The 19,554-nt window shown below is 45.3% G+C and overlaps 1 protein-coding gene across 3 annotated transcripts in view; it reads right to left on the reverse strand.

Annotated features, from left to right (window-relative positions):
• The window catches only part of CNNM4 (cyclin and CBS domain divalent metal cation transport mediator 4), a 51,422-nt gene that overhangs the window by 9,420 nt on the left and 22,448 nt on the right, over positions 1–19,554 (reverse strand). Inside the window, exon 7 of one of the 3 annotated variants that reach the window (XM_063932000.1) lies at positions 4,200–4,372. In XM_063932000.1, coding sequence (XP_063788070.1) covers positions 4,200–4,372 — 173 coding nt within the window. Of the gene's footprint in view, positions 1–4,199; positions 4,373–19,554 lie in introns of those variants that run through there. The other 2 variants (XM_063932001.1, XM_063932002.1) reach the window with 2 other exon arrangements.

Here is a 19,554-nt window from a genome sequence, read left to right on the forward strand (position 1 = left end):
ATCCGGTTTCGGGACCACAAAAAGGCTTGAATAAAAACCCTTCCCCTGTTGTAGAAGGGGAACCTTGATATTCACTTGCTGATGATACAGTTTCTGTATGGCAGCTGCCACGGTTTCCCTGGCAATGGATTTTGTAGAGGATGGGGAGGACTTTTGTCCCTGGGAACTAGCTGTAGCAGGCGCTCTTTTCCCTCTACCTCCACCTCTGGCGAAGAAGGAAGAGCCCCGACCCTTTCTGAACTTATGCAACCGAAAGGACTGCATCTGATATTGAGGTGTTTTCTTTTGCTGTGGGGGAACATAAGGCAAAAAAGAAGATTTACCCGCGGTAGCTGTGGTAACCAGGTCCGCGAGGCCCTCCCCAAATAAAACTTCACCTTTATAAGGCAAAGTCTCAATGTCTTTTTGAATCAGCATCACCCGTCCATTGGCGGGTCCACAGGGACCGTCTAGCAGAAATTGCCATGGCATTGGCTCTTGAACCCAACAGCCCAATATCTCTCGCAGCTTCTCTCATATATTTATGCTGCGTCTTTAAGGTGACCCAAGGTCAACAAAATGGTATCTTTATCTAGGGTGTCAATGTCACATGACAAGGTATCTGCCCACGCTGCAACTGCGCTACCCACCCATGCCGACGCTACTGCCGGCCTTAGTAGGGCACCCGTATGTGTATAAATTGATTTTAAGGTAGTTTCCTGTCTGCGATCAGCAGGATCCTTGAGGGCTGCCGTATCAGGGGATGGTAGCGCCACCTTTTTTTGACAAGCGCGTTAAAGCCTTGTCCACCGTAGGTGAGGATTCCCACCGTAACCTGTCCTGGGAGTGGAAAGGTTACGCCATAATAATTCTCTTGGGAATCTGCAGTTTCTTTATCTGGAGTTTACCAAGCTTTTTCAAACAGGGCGTTCAGCTCGTGAGATGGGGGAAAAGTTACCTCAGGTTTCTTTTCCTTAAACATGCAGACCCTTGTGTCAGGGACAGAGGGGTCCTCAGTGATATGCAAAACATCTTTTATTGCAACAATCATGTATCGAATACTCTTGGCCACCCTTGGGTGCCACTTATCGTCGACACTGGAGTCGGAATCCGTGTCGGTATCAGTGTCTACTACCTGTGAAAGGGGACGTTTATGAGACCCCGAAGGGCCCTGTGACACAGTCAAAGCTATGGATTGACTCCCTGCTTTTTCCTTGGACTCAGCTTTGCCCAATCTTTTGTGTAATAAAGTCACATTAGCATTTAAAACATTCCACATATTCATCCAATCAGGTGTCGGCGGCGCCGCCGGAGACACCACAATCATCTGCTCTGCCTCCTCCCTAGATGAGCCTTCCACCTCAGACATGTCGACACACACGTACTGACACTCCCACACACACTGGGATACCTAATATTATAGGGACTGACCCACAATAAGGCCCTTAGGAGAAACAGAGAGAGAGTATGCCAGCACACACCCAGCGCCACTGTATACTGAGACAAAAATCCCAGGCTGTCAGCGCGTGTGTGTGTGTGTGTGTGTGTGTGTGTGTGTGTGTGTGTGTGTGTGTGTGTGTGTGTGTGTGTGTGTGTGTAAACACCACATTTTTGTGCCAAATAATGTGCCCCCCTCGTTTTGGCCCTCTGTATTAGTTTACAACAGGGGAGAGTCTGGGGCCGCTTCTCTGCAGCATGCTGAGGAGAAAATGGCGCTGGTTAGTGCTGGAGGATCAAGCGCCGCCCCCCGACGGCAGGCTTCGGTCCCGCTCTAAATCTTTATACTGGCGGGGGATTTGGAATTATATACCCTCTACAGTATATATAAGTACTCTGCCAGTCTTATCTGAGGTATATTTATGCTGCCCAGGGCGTCCCCCCCCCCTGCGCCCTGCACCCTTACTGTGGTGCCTGTGTGTGTGAGTTGGGAGCAATGGCGCGCAGCGTTACCACTGCGTGTTACCTCATGAAGATCTAGACTTTAGTAAGGCTTTTGACACAGTTCCACATCGCAGACTGCTAAATAAACTTGAAAGTTTGGGATTGGTTATTAGGATTATTGAATGGATAAGATCTTGGTTGAAGGATAGAAAACAGAGAGTTGTGGTAAATGGAGTGCATTCACAGGAGGGAAATGTTACCAGTGGAGTACCCCAGGGATCTGTACTTGGACCAGTGCTTTTTAATATCTTTATTGGTGACATTGCAAATGGCATTAAAGGGAAAGTATGCCTTTTTGCAGATGACACAAAGGTATGCAACAGGGTAGACACACCAGGTGGGGAAAAACAAATGATTGAGGATCTAGGTAGACTAGAGGAATGGTCAAGAGTCTGGCAATTACAGTTCAATGCCAAAAAATGCAAAATCATGCACTTGGGTCTCAAAAATCCTAAAGCTAAATACAGTATTAATGGCACCATACTGGAAACTACTGAGGAGGAAAGGGATCTAGGAGTCACTATTTCAGATGACTTAAAGGCAGGTAAGCAATGTAACAAGGCAATGAGGAAGGCTAGTCAGATGCTTGGCTGCATTGGGAGAGGAATCAGCAGCGGAAAGAAAGAAGTAATAATGCCACAGTATAGGTCATTGGTACGGCCTCATCTAGAATACTGTATTCAGTTCTGGAGGCCATATCTTCAAAAGGATATTAATACATTAGAAACTGTACAAAGGAGGGCAACTAAAATGGTGCATGGCCTACATCACAAAACATACCCAGAAAGACTAAGAAATCTCAATATGTATAGTTTGGAGCAGAGAAGGGAAAGGGGGGACATGATAGAAACTTTCAAATATATCAAGGGTCTTAACAAAGTCCAGGAGGGAAACATTCTCCAAATGAAGAGAAGAAATAGGACACGAGGACATGCACTGAGACTGGAGGGGGGGAGGTTCAGGGGAAATTTGCGGAAAAATTATTTCACAGAAAGGGTAGTGGACAAGTGGAATAGCCTCCCATCAGAGGTGGTAGAGGCTAAGACAGTAGAGCAATTTAAACATGCATGGGATAGACATAAGGATATCCTTACAAAGAAATAAGGATCAAATAAGGTTAGAGATAAAAATATATAAAAAAAAAAAAAAAAGGGGCAGACTAGATGGGCCAAGTGGTTCTTATCTGCCGACAAATTCTATGTTTCTATGTAAGATCTGAAGTCTTCTGCCGCCTTTGAAGTCTTCTTTCTTCTTATACTCACCCGGCTTCTATCTTCGGGCTCTGTGAGGAGGACGGCGGTGCGGCTCCGGGACGAACGGCAGGGTGAGACCTGCGTTCCGACTCCCTCTGGAGCTAATGGTGTCCAGTAGCCTAAGAAGCAGAGCCTATCATTTAAGTAGGTCTGCTTCTCTCCCCTCAGTCCCACAAAGCAAGGAGCCTGTTGCCAGCAGTGCTCCCTGAAAATAATAAACCTAACAAAAGCTTTTTCAGAGAAACTCAGGAGAGCTCCCCTGCAGTGCATCCAGTCTACACTGGGCACAGGAACTAACTGAGGTCTGGAGGAGGGGCATAGAGGGAGGAGCCAGTGCACACCCATTCTAAAGCTTTACAGTGCCCATGTCTCCTGCGGAGCCGTCTATACCCCATGGTCCTTACGGAGTCCCCAGCATCCTCTAGGACGTAAGAGAAAAATGTGTATATATATATATATATATATATATACATATACATACATATATACACACACATATATACATACATATATACATACACACACACAAATAGAGAATTCAGCACTCACCATAGCAAGCTCACTTGTCCTCAACATCAATAAATAAATGATGGGGGTTTAGTTAGTGAATTGGCCAATGCACGGAAGCCTGCATACCGCTCCACGGTACCCCCACCTACATGCAGGTCCTACACTATCACAAAGCCTTAAGAATTAAAACCTGGCAACTGTATCACATAATATAACTGCAAATATGCCCACTAAGTTTAATGTATGCCTGCCACATATCTAGTGGCTTTTAAAGGCATACTAGTCACCTGACACAGCCAGTAAATTACTAAGGAGCAGCTGACACAGATATATATATATATATATATATATATATATATATATATATACATATATATATATATATACATATACACACATTTATATATTTATTATCTCAGTATGGGACACAAAAATGTGAAATGTTGAATTTTGGATAAGGGATACTCAACCTGTAATGTGTTAGGAACCAGAAGCATCAGCAGTTTGCTGACTCACCTTTACATACTGCAAGTCCCCCAGGGCCCGAACGCTGAAGTCCGCTGTGTATTGCGTTTGGACACTGAGCTGAGTGTTGCTGCCACTGATGGTTGAGGAGATGGAGTTTGAGCGTTCATGGCTGAGGGATGAGGACCTGTTCAGGCTGCCCACGTGAGAGGGGGAGCGGAGCTCTGTTACAGGTGAGGTGGGAGAAAACATACAGCAAACAGGTGAGATGAAAAATTATACTCACACAAAGTTGATCAGTATACTCTATGCTAACAGTCCTGATGGGTTTATTTGCAGGAAATTCTGCTTTTTGTTCATCTGGTAATTTAAATGACCAACGTAACAAAGTGTCCCCTTCCTGCAGCAGATTATCCCTGTATGTATCTGTAAACATCACAGGCAGACACGCTAGCACTGGAACAAGACACCGTCTGAATGCAATATTAATGTAAAAGTAATTTCATTACCTAAAATGAATCATTTCACCACTATTGGTGATCTTTGTCCCTTATACTTACCCTAGGCTAAAATATTGCAAAAATAAGCATTTATACAGCTTCTAAATGTTGAACAAGAAAAGAAAATAATTTCAGAGAAATTGCAGTTGTCTGCAATTAGAAAAGTGCAGTGCGAAAATAGGATTTCGGTACTTACCAGGTAAATCCTTTTCTTTGAATCCATAGGGGGCACAAGAGTACTCTTGGGATATGGACGGCGTAGCAGAAACAAAGGCACTGAATATTTAAATTTAGAACTCTCCACCCCTCCATATCCCAGAGTACCTCAGTGTACGACCTCAGTGTTTTTACTGAGCGAACTACTATAGAGAGGTTGACAATGGAGAATTCCTATAACATAACGGACAACAACAAAGTTGACCCATAACATTACTGTCAACTAAACAGTTGACACCATAACCGATAGACCTTTATAATTTGAACCAATCGGTGAAAATGTGTTACCATAAGCTCCTCTGAGCTTAATACAAACCAGGTAAAATGTGTTACCCTAAGCTCCTCTGAGCTTAAAACAACCCAGGTAAAACTGCTCTGGGTGGGCGTCCAGTGCCCCCTATGGATTCAAAGAAAAGGATTTACCTGGTAAGTACCAAAATCCTATTTTCTTTTTCATCCACTAGGGGTCACTGGAGTACTCTTGGGACGTACCAAAGCTTCCCTCGTGGGCGGGAGAGCTGTTTGACACTTGTAACAGTAGGCAGCCAAAGCTAGATGCTGATGCCGCAACCGTTTCATAACGTGTAAACGCGCACAAACGTGTGCACTGAAGGCTATGTAGCCGCGTCGTAGACGCTCCACGACCAGCTGGTCCTGACATTCCCACAGAACCTGTGGGATGAGCAATTACTGACGTAGGCGACTGTAACTTAGCCTTAAAGTAAGCCTGACTTGTAGTCATTTTTATCCAACTGGATAATGTCTGCTGAGAAACTGGCTAAACCCAGTTGGCAGCATCATAGAGAACAAACAACGTATCCGTATTACGAACTGTAGACGTTCGGGACATATAGACGCGTAATGCGTATACCACATTCAGAATTCTAGAATGTGCTGTTAACACAGGAACCACTATTGGTTTATTGATGTAAAGAATAAGAAATCTGAATTCGTCCGAAGTTCTGCTTTGTCATGAGAAAACTCAAATACGGTGGCTTGGAATACAAGGCACCCAAATATGAAAACAAAACACTTGCCGAAGCTAAGGCTAGAAGAAAACGTTTTCCAAGTGAGAAACTTAATCCCCATTTGTTGTAAGGGTTCAAAATATGAAAACTGTAAGAAATCTGAACCCAGCCTCAAGTCGCATGGCGCTGTAGGTGGGATAAATGGAGGCTGTATTTGATGACACCTTGTAGAAAAGGTGTGTACCGACGCAATAGAGTCAAACGTCTTTGAAAATAACTTGACCACACAGATACCTGCACCCTCAGTGCAGATAAACGCAGTTCTCCATCCCACCCCGTCTGTAAAATAACAGAATACGGGTAACTTGAAAGATGATGTCGGAAACTTCCGAGCTTCACACCCACCTATATAGGCACACCAAATTTTGTAATAATGAGCTGCCGTAAGCGGCTTCCTAGCTCGTAACATGGTTGGTATAACCTATACTGTAATGCCCTATTTCTTTTCTTAAGAGGGCGGTCTGAACCCCCACCCCGTCAACCGCAGCCGCGGTACATAGGTAAAGAGGGGTAAAAGAACGGTCCCTGTTGTAACAGGTTGGACGTATTATGAGCGGGCCAAGATCGTGTGCAAGTATTCCTTGGAGATTCGAGAAGCAAGCTCTCCGAAACCCATGAGATATCACTAGTATGACTGTGACGAACTGTCTTATGATCCGTTTTAGCAACGGAGAGAACAGCGGAAAATGGTGGAGCCAGATACACGAGGCTGTATGACCACACGAATGTGAGAACCTCCACCGCCACTGCCCTTGTGATCTGTCGTTCTGTACACATACTGAGCGTTTGTAATTGTGGCGAGATGCCCTCATGTATACCTGAGGGTAACCCCACCTGTGGATTCACATATGAAACACCTCTGGATTTAATGCCCAGTTTTCAGGATATAAATCCCGACGGGTGAGATCATCTGTCTAACAGATGTCCACTCGCGGAATGAACCCCGTCGACAACATCACATAATGGTGTTCTGGGCAATTGAGGATTCGAGCTACCTGCCGCATTGCCATGCGGCTTCTTGGTCCTCCCTGGTTGTTGTGTATGCAACTCCCGTTGCGTTGTCTGACTGCACTTGGTCAGACTGAAAGCGAAGCATGTAGTGCATTGTAAATTGCACGGAGTTCCAGGACATTTATCGACAGCAATCTGTCGTGATCCGCTTTAGAACCCCTGTCGCTGATCTTTTTTAACTACAACTCCTGAACCTCTGAGACTCTCGTCCAGAGTATATACACCCTCGCCCCCCTGTGGGAAACGCGAGTGAAGCCCGGCGAACTAAAGCGCTTTGAAAACACATCATTATTCCTAACAGGCGAATACAGCAATGTACCGCTAGTGTGCGTGGCTTTTGCACTAATTACTAGATGGTATATTTGTTCTTGCTGGTGTAGTAGGTAAATGTCTGTGATTTACCGTATTTATAATCTTACCTAGGAATTGACGTCGTTCAGACGGAATTAGATGCGATTGTTTTTGAACTTGACCTGCCACCGTAGTATACATTAGTAGCGCAAGTAAGAGGAACTCTGTTGAGACAGAGTTCTTATGAGCAGATCGTCTAAGTATGGAACGATTGTCACTGGCAGGCTCTGAGATGAGCTATCCTCACCAACATCACTTTGGTAAATACCCGAGGCGTTGACAAGAAGCCAAATGGTAGAACCTGAAATGGTTAATGGTTGTGGCGTTTTGCAATCGCTAGAACCTGTGATGCGGTGACCCAACCGGAATGGGTAAATACGCATTGTGAAGATCAAGTGCAATTATGCAATTTTGTGGCTCCAAATATGCAAATACTAACCGCAGAAAATCCATTTTCAAACTGCAGTAAGTGACTTGCTGATTGAGACTGCGACGGAGCTGTCTGGTTTTGTTACCCCAAACAGAGGGGAATAAGTAACCCTGACTCTGTTGGTGTACTATGCCTGGAAATAAAAACAGCTGAAACCAGCAGAGACTAAATGGCAACCTGCCAAAACGTTCGACAGAGGCAGTCTTGTCCTTTAATCTGTAACTAGCGGAGACATCCATGAGTTGATGTCTGGAAACCCCGCAAATGTAACATGTAAAGACGCGCTTCCACAATTGGAAAATGGAGATGGCCTAAGAGGTCGTCAAGCCACTGGCTTGTTGACTGTAGCGTCCTGTCGTTACAAGGCGTGACTGTTTTTGTACCACCGCCTTGAAAAGACTGAAGTCTAAAGGGATTAAACGCCGGCACAAGTATTTCCGTTTTGATACTGGATGCGGTAATGGCTGAATATCAAATTTAGGACCAAACAAGCTCTGGCCTTGTCGTGCTGAAACTAGCGACGATGAAAAGTGAGAATCGAAGTAACCGGCGTTAGCAGAAGCTTTACAGATATACTCTGCAGCTTCTCATTAACAGTGATCGTCATTGTTTCCATACATAGAGTCTAGTGACCCAAATGTATCTTGGGTCTTTATAATGTTTGACACAGACGAATTCACCAATGGCGGATCGCGTCATTTAGATGTGGAAACGATTAAATAGTGGTTAGAGTCTACTCAGTCTCTAAAAATGGAGACATTAACTCATTGGGTTTTAGCAATGCATGGTTGTCAAAAACCCCGCACTATCTGAGTGCTGGTCTAATGTACCCTTCTCACTCGTAGTTATCGCTGTGAGATTTGACATAGAATCGTGCATTAAATTATAAGACCAGTTAAATAAACACTCTGGTACCCAAAGGGAAATTGGCCCTTTGGAAAGACTGTCCTTCGTTAGAGCTGGCGGAGTAACTTCCGAGACTCCGATGTTACCGCTTCTGTCGAGCGGAGTTTAATTTGAATTGCCAATGCTTAACATAGGATCTTTAAAATTATTTTTAGTCTGCGCTGGAGCCTTACTCCCTATGCAGACAGACACCACCATAGGCAACGAACAGACACTTGCACGACTTAGTGAAGTTATTATATGTCATATATATATATTTATTGCTGAACAGCATATCTTTATGCTGAAACGCAGCTCACATGGGCAGCCTATGTGAAACCCGAACCAAATTCTCACTAACACCCCTGCGCCTCTGGTGGCTTAGAGATGTATGGCCGGAATGTTCCAGAATTACAAACTGGAAAACAACAGGAAGCATGGTTAAAATGGCCCCTTTGCCATGCTGACCCTGATTGTTAATATAGTCTATTATATGATAATCACAGGCAGGGTACACCACATGCTGTATGAATATAATTACAGATATGAATATAGGCTCAATAGCCAATTATACAGCAATAATATAAGCTCAATAGCCTATTATACAGTGATAATAAGAGACCTTAATATAAGCTCAATAGCCTATTATACAGCAATAATATAGGCTCAATAGCCTATTATACAGTGATAATAAGAGACCTTAATATAGGCTCAATAGCCTATTATACAGTGATAATAACATATGATACATGATAATAAATACCTGTCACATATATATTACATACACTGTGGCTGCTGTATAGGTATTTTCCATACCCTTTCCGCTGTACTCCGCAAGATTCCCCCGCCCCTCTTCCCCCCTGTAACGCTGTGTCTCCGCGGGAAACCCGGGAAGACTTGCAGGGAGGCCTTCTTGCAGCCTCTTAGCGCTGGCACTGATCTGCGGATGGATGGTGCTGGGCGGCCGGACGTAACGGCGGCCCGGTTATCACCCTTGTTACCGCTCTTAGTGCACAGAACTGAGGGAGCGTCTGCGGGTGTATGGCGCTGGGCGGCCGGACGGAGCGGCTGGGACGGGCGGACGTAGCGCTGTATGGAGCGCTGGCATACGTAGCGTGGCGGGCGGATGTAGCGGCGGAAGCGGCATATTAAAAACCCACATAGCGGGGCGGCAGCCTGCGCTGACTGCCCCGTTCCCCAGCCTACCTTGCTCTTGATCATGGCTGCGACGGGGCTTCTTATGTGTAAGCTCCGTCCAGCTCTCCAGTCATGGCTGCGACGGGGCTTCTATGTGTAAGCTCCGTCCAGCTTCCAGCTTTCCTGTTCTTAGTCATGGCTGCGACGGGGCTTCTATGTGTAAGCTCCGTCCAGCTCTCCAGTCATGGCTGCGACGGGGCTTCTATGTGTAAGCTCCGTCCAGCTCTCCAGTCATGGCTGCGACGGGGCTTCTATGTGTAAGCTCCGTCCAGCTGTTGCAGGAGCAGTGGGCTGGCTGTGAGGGTGCTCTTTGTGAGGACCGACACGCCATGCGCTGTCCGTGCAGCGGCACTATCCCGGACCCATGTTTTTCTTGAAACTGGGAAGGGATGTGCTATTGAAAAAAATAATTAAAAAAATAAAAAGTAAAAATGAAAAATTAATAAAATCTTCCACAAAGTGTGGGAACTCCCACAAGCCGATGTTAGTGCTTTGAGCACAGAAAAAACACTGAGGTCGTACACTGAGGTACTCTGGGATATGGAGGGGTGGAGAGTTCTAAATTTAAATATTCAGTGCCTTTGTTTCTGCTACGCCGTCCATATCCCAAGAGTACTCCAGTGACCCCTAGTGGATGAAAAAGAAATTGCGAATACATTTAAGATCGCTATACACACGCAGATGCAGTTTCCGGAACATCGAAGATTTTCTGTTATATGAGCACATGTAAGTAAGTAGGTCTGAGGCGGCCTGGAAGTGGTCTGCGCTGACGTCAGAGACCCTCCCCAAAAACGCCTGGGCAAGCCTGCGTTTTTTCTCATACACCCAGAAAACGTCATGTTTCCGCCCAGAAATGCCGGCTTCCTGTCAGTCAAACAGTGGCTACATTGCGGTTACGATCTGTATGCAATTTCTGCCGCTATTACCCCTCACACGTACTTAATACAAACACTAAGCATGCAAAGTCGTTCGATAATCGCTTGATTTGCGATTTCTCTGAATAGCGATCCATGCTGAATAAGGCTCTCAGTCCTCCCAGAACACTAACAGTCCAATTTTTAAGGATAACCATGCTTGATCACAGATTACTTAATCAGTACCTTAGTCATTTTGATCTAACCATCTGTGCTCAAGCATGGATATCCTTAAAGCCTGGACTGTTAGGAGGCTCTTAGAACAGTTTGGGAAACACCTGTCTATGCAATTTGTGACTTTAAGCTAAGTATATACAAACAAGTTAAGATAAAAACTACTAGTATTCAAAATGATGAACAGCTCTTTCAGACCCAGAAGGTATAAAACTTGCAGAGATAAGACGGAGGGCGGGTGGAAGGTAACTTCCCGTCAGTCCTCCCATTGACAGATTTAAAAGGAGCAGTTTAACTAAAATAGCATTGGATTAGATAAATGAATTACAGCCAACATTCAGGTGCTGATGTAAAGGTTTCACAAGTGAAGAGACAGGATAGTATTGTGCAGGGACATATTTTCCGACACAGTGAATGCAGTGTCCTTCAATGGGATTAATGACAGGTCTGTCTGTCAACAGCCTTAAACAGCTGATAGCAGAGAATAGACAGGAGTTAGAGATATATAGTCGCTGATGTCCTTAGTAGAGTCTTTATGTATGTAACCCGTGTTGTAGGTTTAGGGACCCTTTAAGTAAGCGTCTTTCAGCCTAGATTGGCTGATAACAGAACAGCTTGACCTATGTTTTAGAAGTATAGCTACCAGGACAGTGATTTGTCCATATATTTAGGTTACTATTAGCCTGCTTTACATAAGGCCTCTGGTATTTACATTTAGTGGCGATGTATTTACTCACCCACTGCTGGCTCTTGCTAGTGTACATGGCTGTGCAGAGCATGAGGCCACATTAGGGTGGCCAATCCCGGGATCGGTGGGGTCATGGCCTAAAATTAACCGGGATTCAATTCCGAAATTGGAGCTTCCAATCCAAGGGATTTCGGGATTGGCCACCGCCTTAGTTTTTCCTATGCCGGGCAGCGTCTGAAACTCCCGAGGAGCTCAACGCTGGTGAGCTAAGACCTCGGCTCCCCCTCCCCCTGCGCAGCGTGACGTGAAGTCAGAGGTCACGCTGCACATCGAGCCGCCCACCAGACCTCGCCGCCACCCTGCACCTCTAGATTACGGTGAGTTATCTGGGCCGACTTGGACAGGGCAGGGAAGGTGGGACACATTGACAAGAAGCCAATCCCAGGTATCCCGGGATTGATCATTTTTCAATCCCGATTCCCGGGATTGGCCACATTTCAGTTATCTAAACGCACATCTGCACAACAAGCCCAGTGCAAAAATTCAACAGCCAAGTGGAAACAGTGCATCCAGACAAGACAAGCCGACACAAAGCAGGGACTTGTTAATAAATGAAGAAAAGTCCAACACTGGAAACCAATCCGGGCCTATTTCTCACAAACACATGCTCTCCCCACAGGGAAACTGCTACAGCTGCTGGACACTTACGTTAACTATAGATACTGCCATATACTACCAACACTGGCAACTGTGACTCACACTGCACCCGCAACACTCACTACTGATCAGCAGTATGGAAGATAGCTGCTGTTACTCTATGTGTAGAGTAGCTATATAACCAATAATAGTGCACTGTTCATCATGAATATACAGAATGCCATAATATGTGTATGTGGTTCCCTCACTGCGGATGTAGCAGCTCTACAAGAGCATAAGTCAATAAAAACAGCAGTAAAATTATATATAAAAGCCTCCAGCTTCATCTGTATCAAAGTAAAAGAAAATGTCTATAAAGTACTGTATAGGTGGTACTATGTACATTCCCTTTTACACACAATGTACACACTGATCATTCGGACTTACTGCATGGCACCAACTTACAAACTGAGCTCCTGTGCACGGAGGCGGGGTTATAGAGGAGGCGGCGCTGTGCATCTTGGGAACAGTCAAAGCTTTGAGCCTGTTGGTGCCTTGTATCAAGATCCTACTCTACACCCCATTTACACACAATGTACCCTGATCATTCGGACAGATGCTGAAGTAGTTGCTCGGAGGAAGGCACTTAATCCATATCTGGTGGTCGTGCCTGAGGATAGCTGCGCTATGAAAAGAAATTATATCTCTCATTACACAGACTCTTGGAGTCTCCATTCCTCACAACCCAAATTTATTTTTACTTCCATTGGGCTTTCCTGAATTTTCTAGGTATCAAAATAAGCTGATACCACACTATTTCTGCAACGACTTGTCAAATAGCAATAACATAACAAAATATGCAAGAAAGAAATAAGAGCGGCTAAAGTAGAAACAGAAAAACTAGTAGCTAAGGAAAGCAAATCAAATCCCAAAAAATACATTAATAGCAAGAGATTAAAGAAGGAGAGTATAGGCCCTGTAAAAGACAAGTTGGGAGTCAATCAAAAATGATAATGACATAGCGGACATACTTAATGAATTTATTTCAACAGTATCTACTAGAGAGGACCCAATTCAGGGACTGACACACAATCTCAATAATGAGAATATCACACGGATAGGTACTTATTTAAGTGAGGAGGTAGTCTGTGACCGATTAAAACATTTAAAAAGATTAATAAATCACCAGGGCCCGATGGAATTCACCCAAGGGTTCTAATGGAGCTTCACTCTGAACTGGCAAAACCGCTATTTTTGATCTTTAAGGATTCAGTTATATCAGGTATGGTTCCCAAAGACTGGCGTATAGCGGAAGTAGTGCCTATATTCAAAAAGGGAAGTAAAGCGGAACCGGGTAACTATAGACCAGTAAGTCTTACATCTATAGTGGGGAAAGTACTGGAAGGTATTCTAAGGGATAGTATTCAGAAGTTCCTTGAAGCCAATAAAATCATTTAAAGGAATCAACATGGATTTGTGAAGGACAGATCCTGTCAAACCAACTTACTTGGTTTTTACGAAACAGTAAGTGCAAACCTTGATCAGGGTAAAGACGTGGATGTAATCTTTTTAGACTTTGCCAAAGCTTTCGACACAATACCACACATGCGACTTATCTATAAGCTACAAGAATTAGGGCTAGGAGGCACTATATGCACTTGGGTCAAGAATTGGTTAGATAACAGAGAGCAGCGTGTTGTGGTTAATGGATCTTTCTCAAATTGGACTGAAGTGCTAAGTGGTGTGCCACAAGGCTCGGTATTAGGGCTGCTATTGTTCAACATTTTCATTAAAGACCAAGATCTTGAGAGCATGGTGTCAATTTTTGCAGATGATACCAAATTGTGTAAGGCTATAAATACAGAGGAAGATGCGGAGTCTCTTCAGAACGACTTCGTTAAATTAGAAGCATGGGCAACCAAATGGAGAATGCGCTTCAACACAGACAAGTGTAAGGTAATGCACTGTGGTAGCAAGAACAAAAATAACACCTACAAACTGAATGGGGTAACATTAGGGGATACTGTACTGGAAAAAGACTTAGGGATTCTCATAGATAGCAAACTAAGCAGCAGTTCCCAAAGTAGGATGGCAGCAAAAAAGGCTAATAAGATACTAGCATGCATAAAAAGGGGAATTGATGCAAGGGACGAGGGTGTTATACTCCCGTTATATAAATCACTTGTGAGGCCACACCTTGAATACTGTGAACAATTCTGGGCACCGTACTACAAAAAGGATATCCTGGAGCTAGAGAAGGGCGACCAAACTAATTAAGGGCATGGAGACGATGGAATACAAGAAAAGGCTTGAAAGACTAGGAATGTTTCATTGGAAAAGTGGAGACTAAGAGGGGATATGATCAACATCTACAAATATATAAGGGGACAATACACAGAGCTTGCGCGGGACCTGTTTTTGGTAAGAACAACACATAGGACTCGTAGACACTCGCTCAGGTTAGAGGAGAGGAGATTCCGCACAATACGTCGTAAAGGCTTTTTCACGGTAAGGACAATACGTGTTTGGAATTCCCTGCCTGAGGGAGTTGTAATGGCGGAATCTGTCAACACCTTTAAGAAGGGGTTAGATCAATTCCTAATGGATAAGGATATCCAGGGGTATGGTGCATAGTCATGCATTATAGTTACTATAAATAGGGATAAAATGCAACGGCTGACAGCAGCATCAGTCAGAAATTTTAGTCAAATCATCATGCATAGGACACCACAAATAGGTTGAACTCGATGGACAATTGTCTTTTTTCAACCTCAGATACTATGTAGCTATGGATTGGAAGATGCCCTCCTCACCATCACTGCAAGCAGTCCTTTCTCGTATATGGTATATTTAATCACTCGCCCAAATCATTTGACAAAGTATGGAGTCCATGGCTAGCTATCCAGAATGTTCCATCACCATTTCTTTAATACCCCCCAGTTTGGACAATCTTATTAGCAATCTTCACTTCAAGGCCCTGCCCCAGGGGCTCTGCCTTCTTCTCTTCTTTCCTCTCTCTTCCTCTTACGGTCCCGAGTACCATATTTGTTGGGGAAATCTTCCCCACCTTACAATTCTTCTAAAAATGGATCACCTGATCGATGGTATAGCTGGATATCTGCCGTTACTGATAACTGTTATACTGTTACTGTATGGTTTCTGTATTGTGAAGTGATCACCTCATAAACAGTTCTTAAAAAATAATAATAGGAAAAACTTATATATAATTACATATTTATTATACACACCCACTAGCTCATATTAAGAATTAAATTAAAATTGTGCAAAATGCATCCAGCCAGGAACAGCATTACTGAAGAATCTTACGAGGCCAGTACCTGGAACATCAGCAAAAGTATTTACCCACAGCTCCACAAAGTACAGAAGCCTCCAGCAGATAAAGTGGCCACTTATCCTCAATTTCAGGCTCTCCCCGAATAAAGATCCTTGGGTCGCAGTGCAGTCGTAGTTTGACTGTTCCACTCTGAAAAAACCCCCAGCGGCTCCTCTATACCCAATACTCTATCAGCTAGTTACACAAAACTGTGAGCGTCAAGGGGGAAGTACACTCATGCTAATATACAGAATGCACACCCCCATTTCTCTGACGTCCTAGTGGATGCTGGGAACTCCGTAAGGACCATGGGGAATAGCGGCTCCGCAGGAGACTGGGCACAACTAAAGAAAGCTTTAGGACTAGCTGGTGTGCACTGGCTCCTCCCCCTATGACCCTCCTTCAAGCCTCAGTTAGATTTCTGTGCCCGACGAGAAGGGTGCACACTAGGGGCTCTCCTGAGCTCTTTGTGAAAGTTTTAGTTTAGGTTTGTTATTTTCAGTGAGACCTGCTGGCAACAGGCTCACTGCATCGTGGGACTAAGGGGAGAAGAAACGGACTCACCTGAGTGCAGAGTGGATTGGGCTTCTTAGGCTACTGGACATTAGCTCCAGAGGGACGATCACAGGTTCAGCCTGGATGGGTCACCGGAGCCGCGCCGCCGTCCCCCTTACAGAGCCAGAAGAGCGAAGAGGTCCGGTGAAATCGGCGGCAGAAGACGATCCTGTCTTCAGATAAGGTAGCGCACAGCACCGCAGCTGTGCGCCATTGCTCTCAGCACACTTCACACTCCGGTCACTGAGGGTGCAGGGCGCTGGGGGGGCAGCGCCCTGAGACGCAATAAATCGATAAAACCTTATATGGCTAAAATAAATGCATCACATATAACTCCTGGGCTATATGGATGCATTTAACCCCTGCCAAAACATATAAAAAAACGGATGATAAGGACGCCGAGAAAGGGGCGGAGCCTATCTCCTCAGCACACTGGCGCCATTTTCCCTCACAGCTCAGTTGGAGGGAAGCTCCCTGGCTCTCCCCTGCAGTCACTACACTACAGAAAGGGGTTAAAAAAGAGAGGGGGGCAAAAATTAGGCGCAGTATAAACAATACAGCAGCTATAAAGGGAAAAACACTTATATAAGGTTATCCCTGTATATATATAGCGCTCTGGTGTGTGCTGGCAAACTCTCCCTCTGTCTCCCCAAAGGGCTAGTGGGTCCTGTCCTCTATCAGAGCATTCCGTGTGTGTGTGCTGTGTGTCGGTACTTTTGTGTCGACATGTATGAGGAGAAAAATGATGTGGAGACGGAGTAGAGTGTCTGTAATAGTGTTGTCACCCCCTAGGGGGTCGACACCTGAGTGGATGTACTGTTGAAATTGCGTGACAGTGTCAGCTTTGTATAAAAGACAGTGGTTGACATGAGACAGCCGGCTACTCAGCTTGCGCCTGTCCAGACGTCTCATACAGGGGCTCTAAAGCGCCCGTTACCTCAGATACAGACGCCGACACGGAAACTGGCTCCTGTGTCGACGGTGAAGAGACAACCGTGATTTCCAATAGGGCCACACATTGCATGATTGAGGCAATGGTAAATGTTTACACTTTTCTGATAATATGAATACCACCAAAAAAGGGGTATTATGTTTGGTGAGGAAAAACTTCCTATAGTTTTCCTGACTCTGAAAAATAAAATGAGGTGTGTGATGATGCGTGGGTTTTCCTCCGATAACAATTGATAATTCTAAAAAGTTATTGGCAGTATACCTTTTCCCGCCAGAGGTTAGGGTGCGTTGGGAAACACCCCCTACAGGGGATAAGGCGCTCACACGATTGTAACAAGGGCTCTACCCTCTCTTGAGATGGCCGCCCTTAAGGATCCTGCTGATAAAAAGCAGGAGGGTATCCTAAAATGTATTTACACACATACTGGTGTTATACTGCGACCAGCAATCGCCTCAGCCTGGATGTGCAGTGCTGGGTGGCGTGGTCGGATTCCCTGACTGGAAATATTGATATCCTAGATAAGGACAGTATATTATTGCCTATAGAGCAATTAAAAGATGCTTTTCTATATATGCATGATGCACAGCGGAATATTTGCCGACTGGCATCAAGTATAAGTGTTTTGTATTCTAGTAAAGTGGTCAGGGATTCCAAACGGCATTTGGAAGTATTGCCTTAAAAAAGGGGATGTACCCTAGGTCGCCTCTCAAAATAAGACGCCGTATTATCAGGCGCAGTCCTGGTTGGCAAGCGGACAAAAGGGTTCCTCTTTTCTGCTCGTGACAGAGGGAGAGGAAAATGGCTGCAGAGATCAGCCAGTTCCCAGGAACAGAAACCCTTTTCCACCGCTGCCAAGCCCTCAGTATGACGCTGGGGCTTTACAAGTTCAGGCACGGTGGGGGCCCGTTCTCAGTGAATTTCAGTGCGCAGTGGGCTCACTCGCAAGTAGACCCCTGGATCCTTCAGGTAATATTTCAGGGGTACAAATTGGAATTCGAGACGTATTCCCCTCGCCGTTTCCAAAAGTCTGTTTTACCGACGTCTCCCGCTGACAGGGAGGCAGTTTTGGAAGCCATTCACAAGCTGTATTCCCAGCAGGTGATAATAAAGGTACCCCTCCTGCAACAGGGAACGGGGTATTAGACCACACTATTGTGGTACCGAAGCCAGACGGCTCGGTGAGGCCGATTTTAAAATCTAAAATCTTTGAACACTTACATACAGAGGTTCAAATTCAAAATTGAGTCACTCAGAGCAGTGATTGCAAACCTGGAAGAAGGGGACTACATGATGTCTCGGGACATCAAGGATGCTTACCTTCATGTCAAAATTTACCCTTCTCACCAAAGGTATCTCAGGTTATGGTACAGAACTGTCACTATCAGTTCAGACGCTGCCGTAGGGATGGTCCACGGCACCCCGGGTCTTTACTGAAGTAATGACCGAAATGATGATATTCCTTCGAAGGAAGGGAATTTTAGTTATCCTTTACTTGGACGATTCCCTGATAAGGGTAAGATCCAGAGAACAGTTGGAGGTCGGTGTAGCACTATCTCAGGTAGTGTTGCGGCAGCACGAGTGGATTCTCAATATTCCAATATCGCAGCTGGTTCCGACGACTTGTCTTCTGTTCCTAGGGATGATCCTGGACACAGTCCAGAAAGAAGGTGTTTCTCCCGGAGGAGAAAGCCAGGGAGTTATCCGAGCTAGTCAGGAACCTCCTAAAACCGAACCAAGTCTCAGTGCATCAATGCACAAGGGTTCTGGGTAAAAATGGTGGCTTCCTACGAAGCAATCCCATTCGGCAGATTCCACACAAGAACTTTCCAGTGGAACCTACTGGACAAATGGTCCGGGTCGCATCTTCAGATGCATCAGCGGATAACCCTGTCACCAAGGACAAGGGTGTCCCTCCTGTGGTGGTTGCAGAGTGCTCATCTTCTAGAGGGCCGCAGATTCGGCATTCAGGACTGGGTCCTGGTGACCACGGATGCCAGCCTGCGAGGCTAGGGAGCAGTCACACAGGGAAGGAATATCCAGGGCTTATGGTCAAGCCTGGAGACAAAAATATCCTGGAACTAAGGGCCATTTACAATGCCCTAAGTCAAGAAAAGCCTCTGCTTCAGGGTCAACCGGTATTGATCTAGTCGGACAACATCACGGCTGTCGCCCACGTAAACAGACAGGGCGGCACAAGAAGCAGGAGGGCAATGGCAGAAGCTGCAAGGATTCTCTGCGGGGCGGAAAATCATGTGATAGCACTGTCAGCAGTGTTCATTCAGGGAGTGGACAACTGGGAAGCAGACTTCCTCAGCATGACCTCCACCCGGGGGAGTGGGGACTTCACCCAGAAGTCTTCCAACTGATTGTAAACCGTTGGGAAAAACCAAAGGTGGACATGATGGCGTCCCGTCTTAACAAGAAACTGGACAGATATTGCGCAAGGTCAAGGGACCCTCAGGCAATAGCGGTGGACGCTCTGGTGACACCGTGGGTGTACCAGTCAGTGTATGTGTTCCCTCCTCTGCCTCTCAT

Source organism: Pseudophryne corroboree, chromosome 6, assembly GCF_028390025.1.
Source record: "Pseudophryne corroboree isolate aPseCor3 chromosome 6, aPseCor3.hap2, whole genome shotgun sequence".
NCBI classification, from domain to species: Eukaryota; Metazoa; Chordata; class Amphibia; order Anura; family Myobatrachidae; genus Pseudophryne; species Pseudophryne corroboree.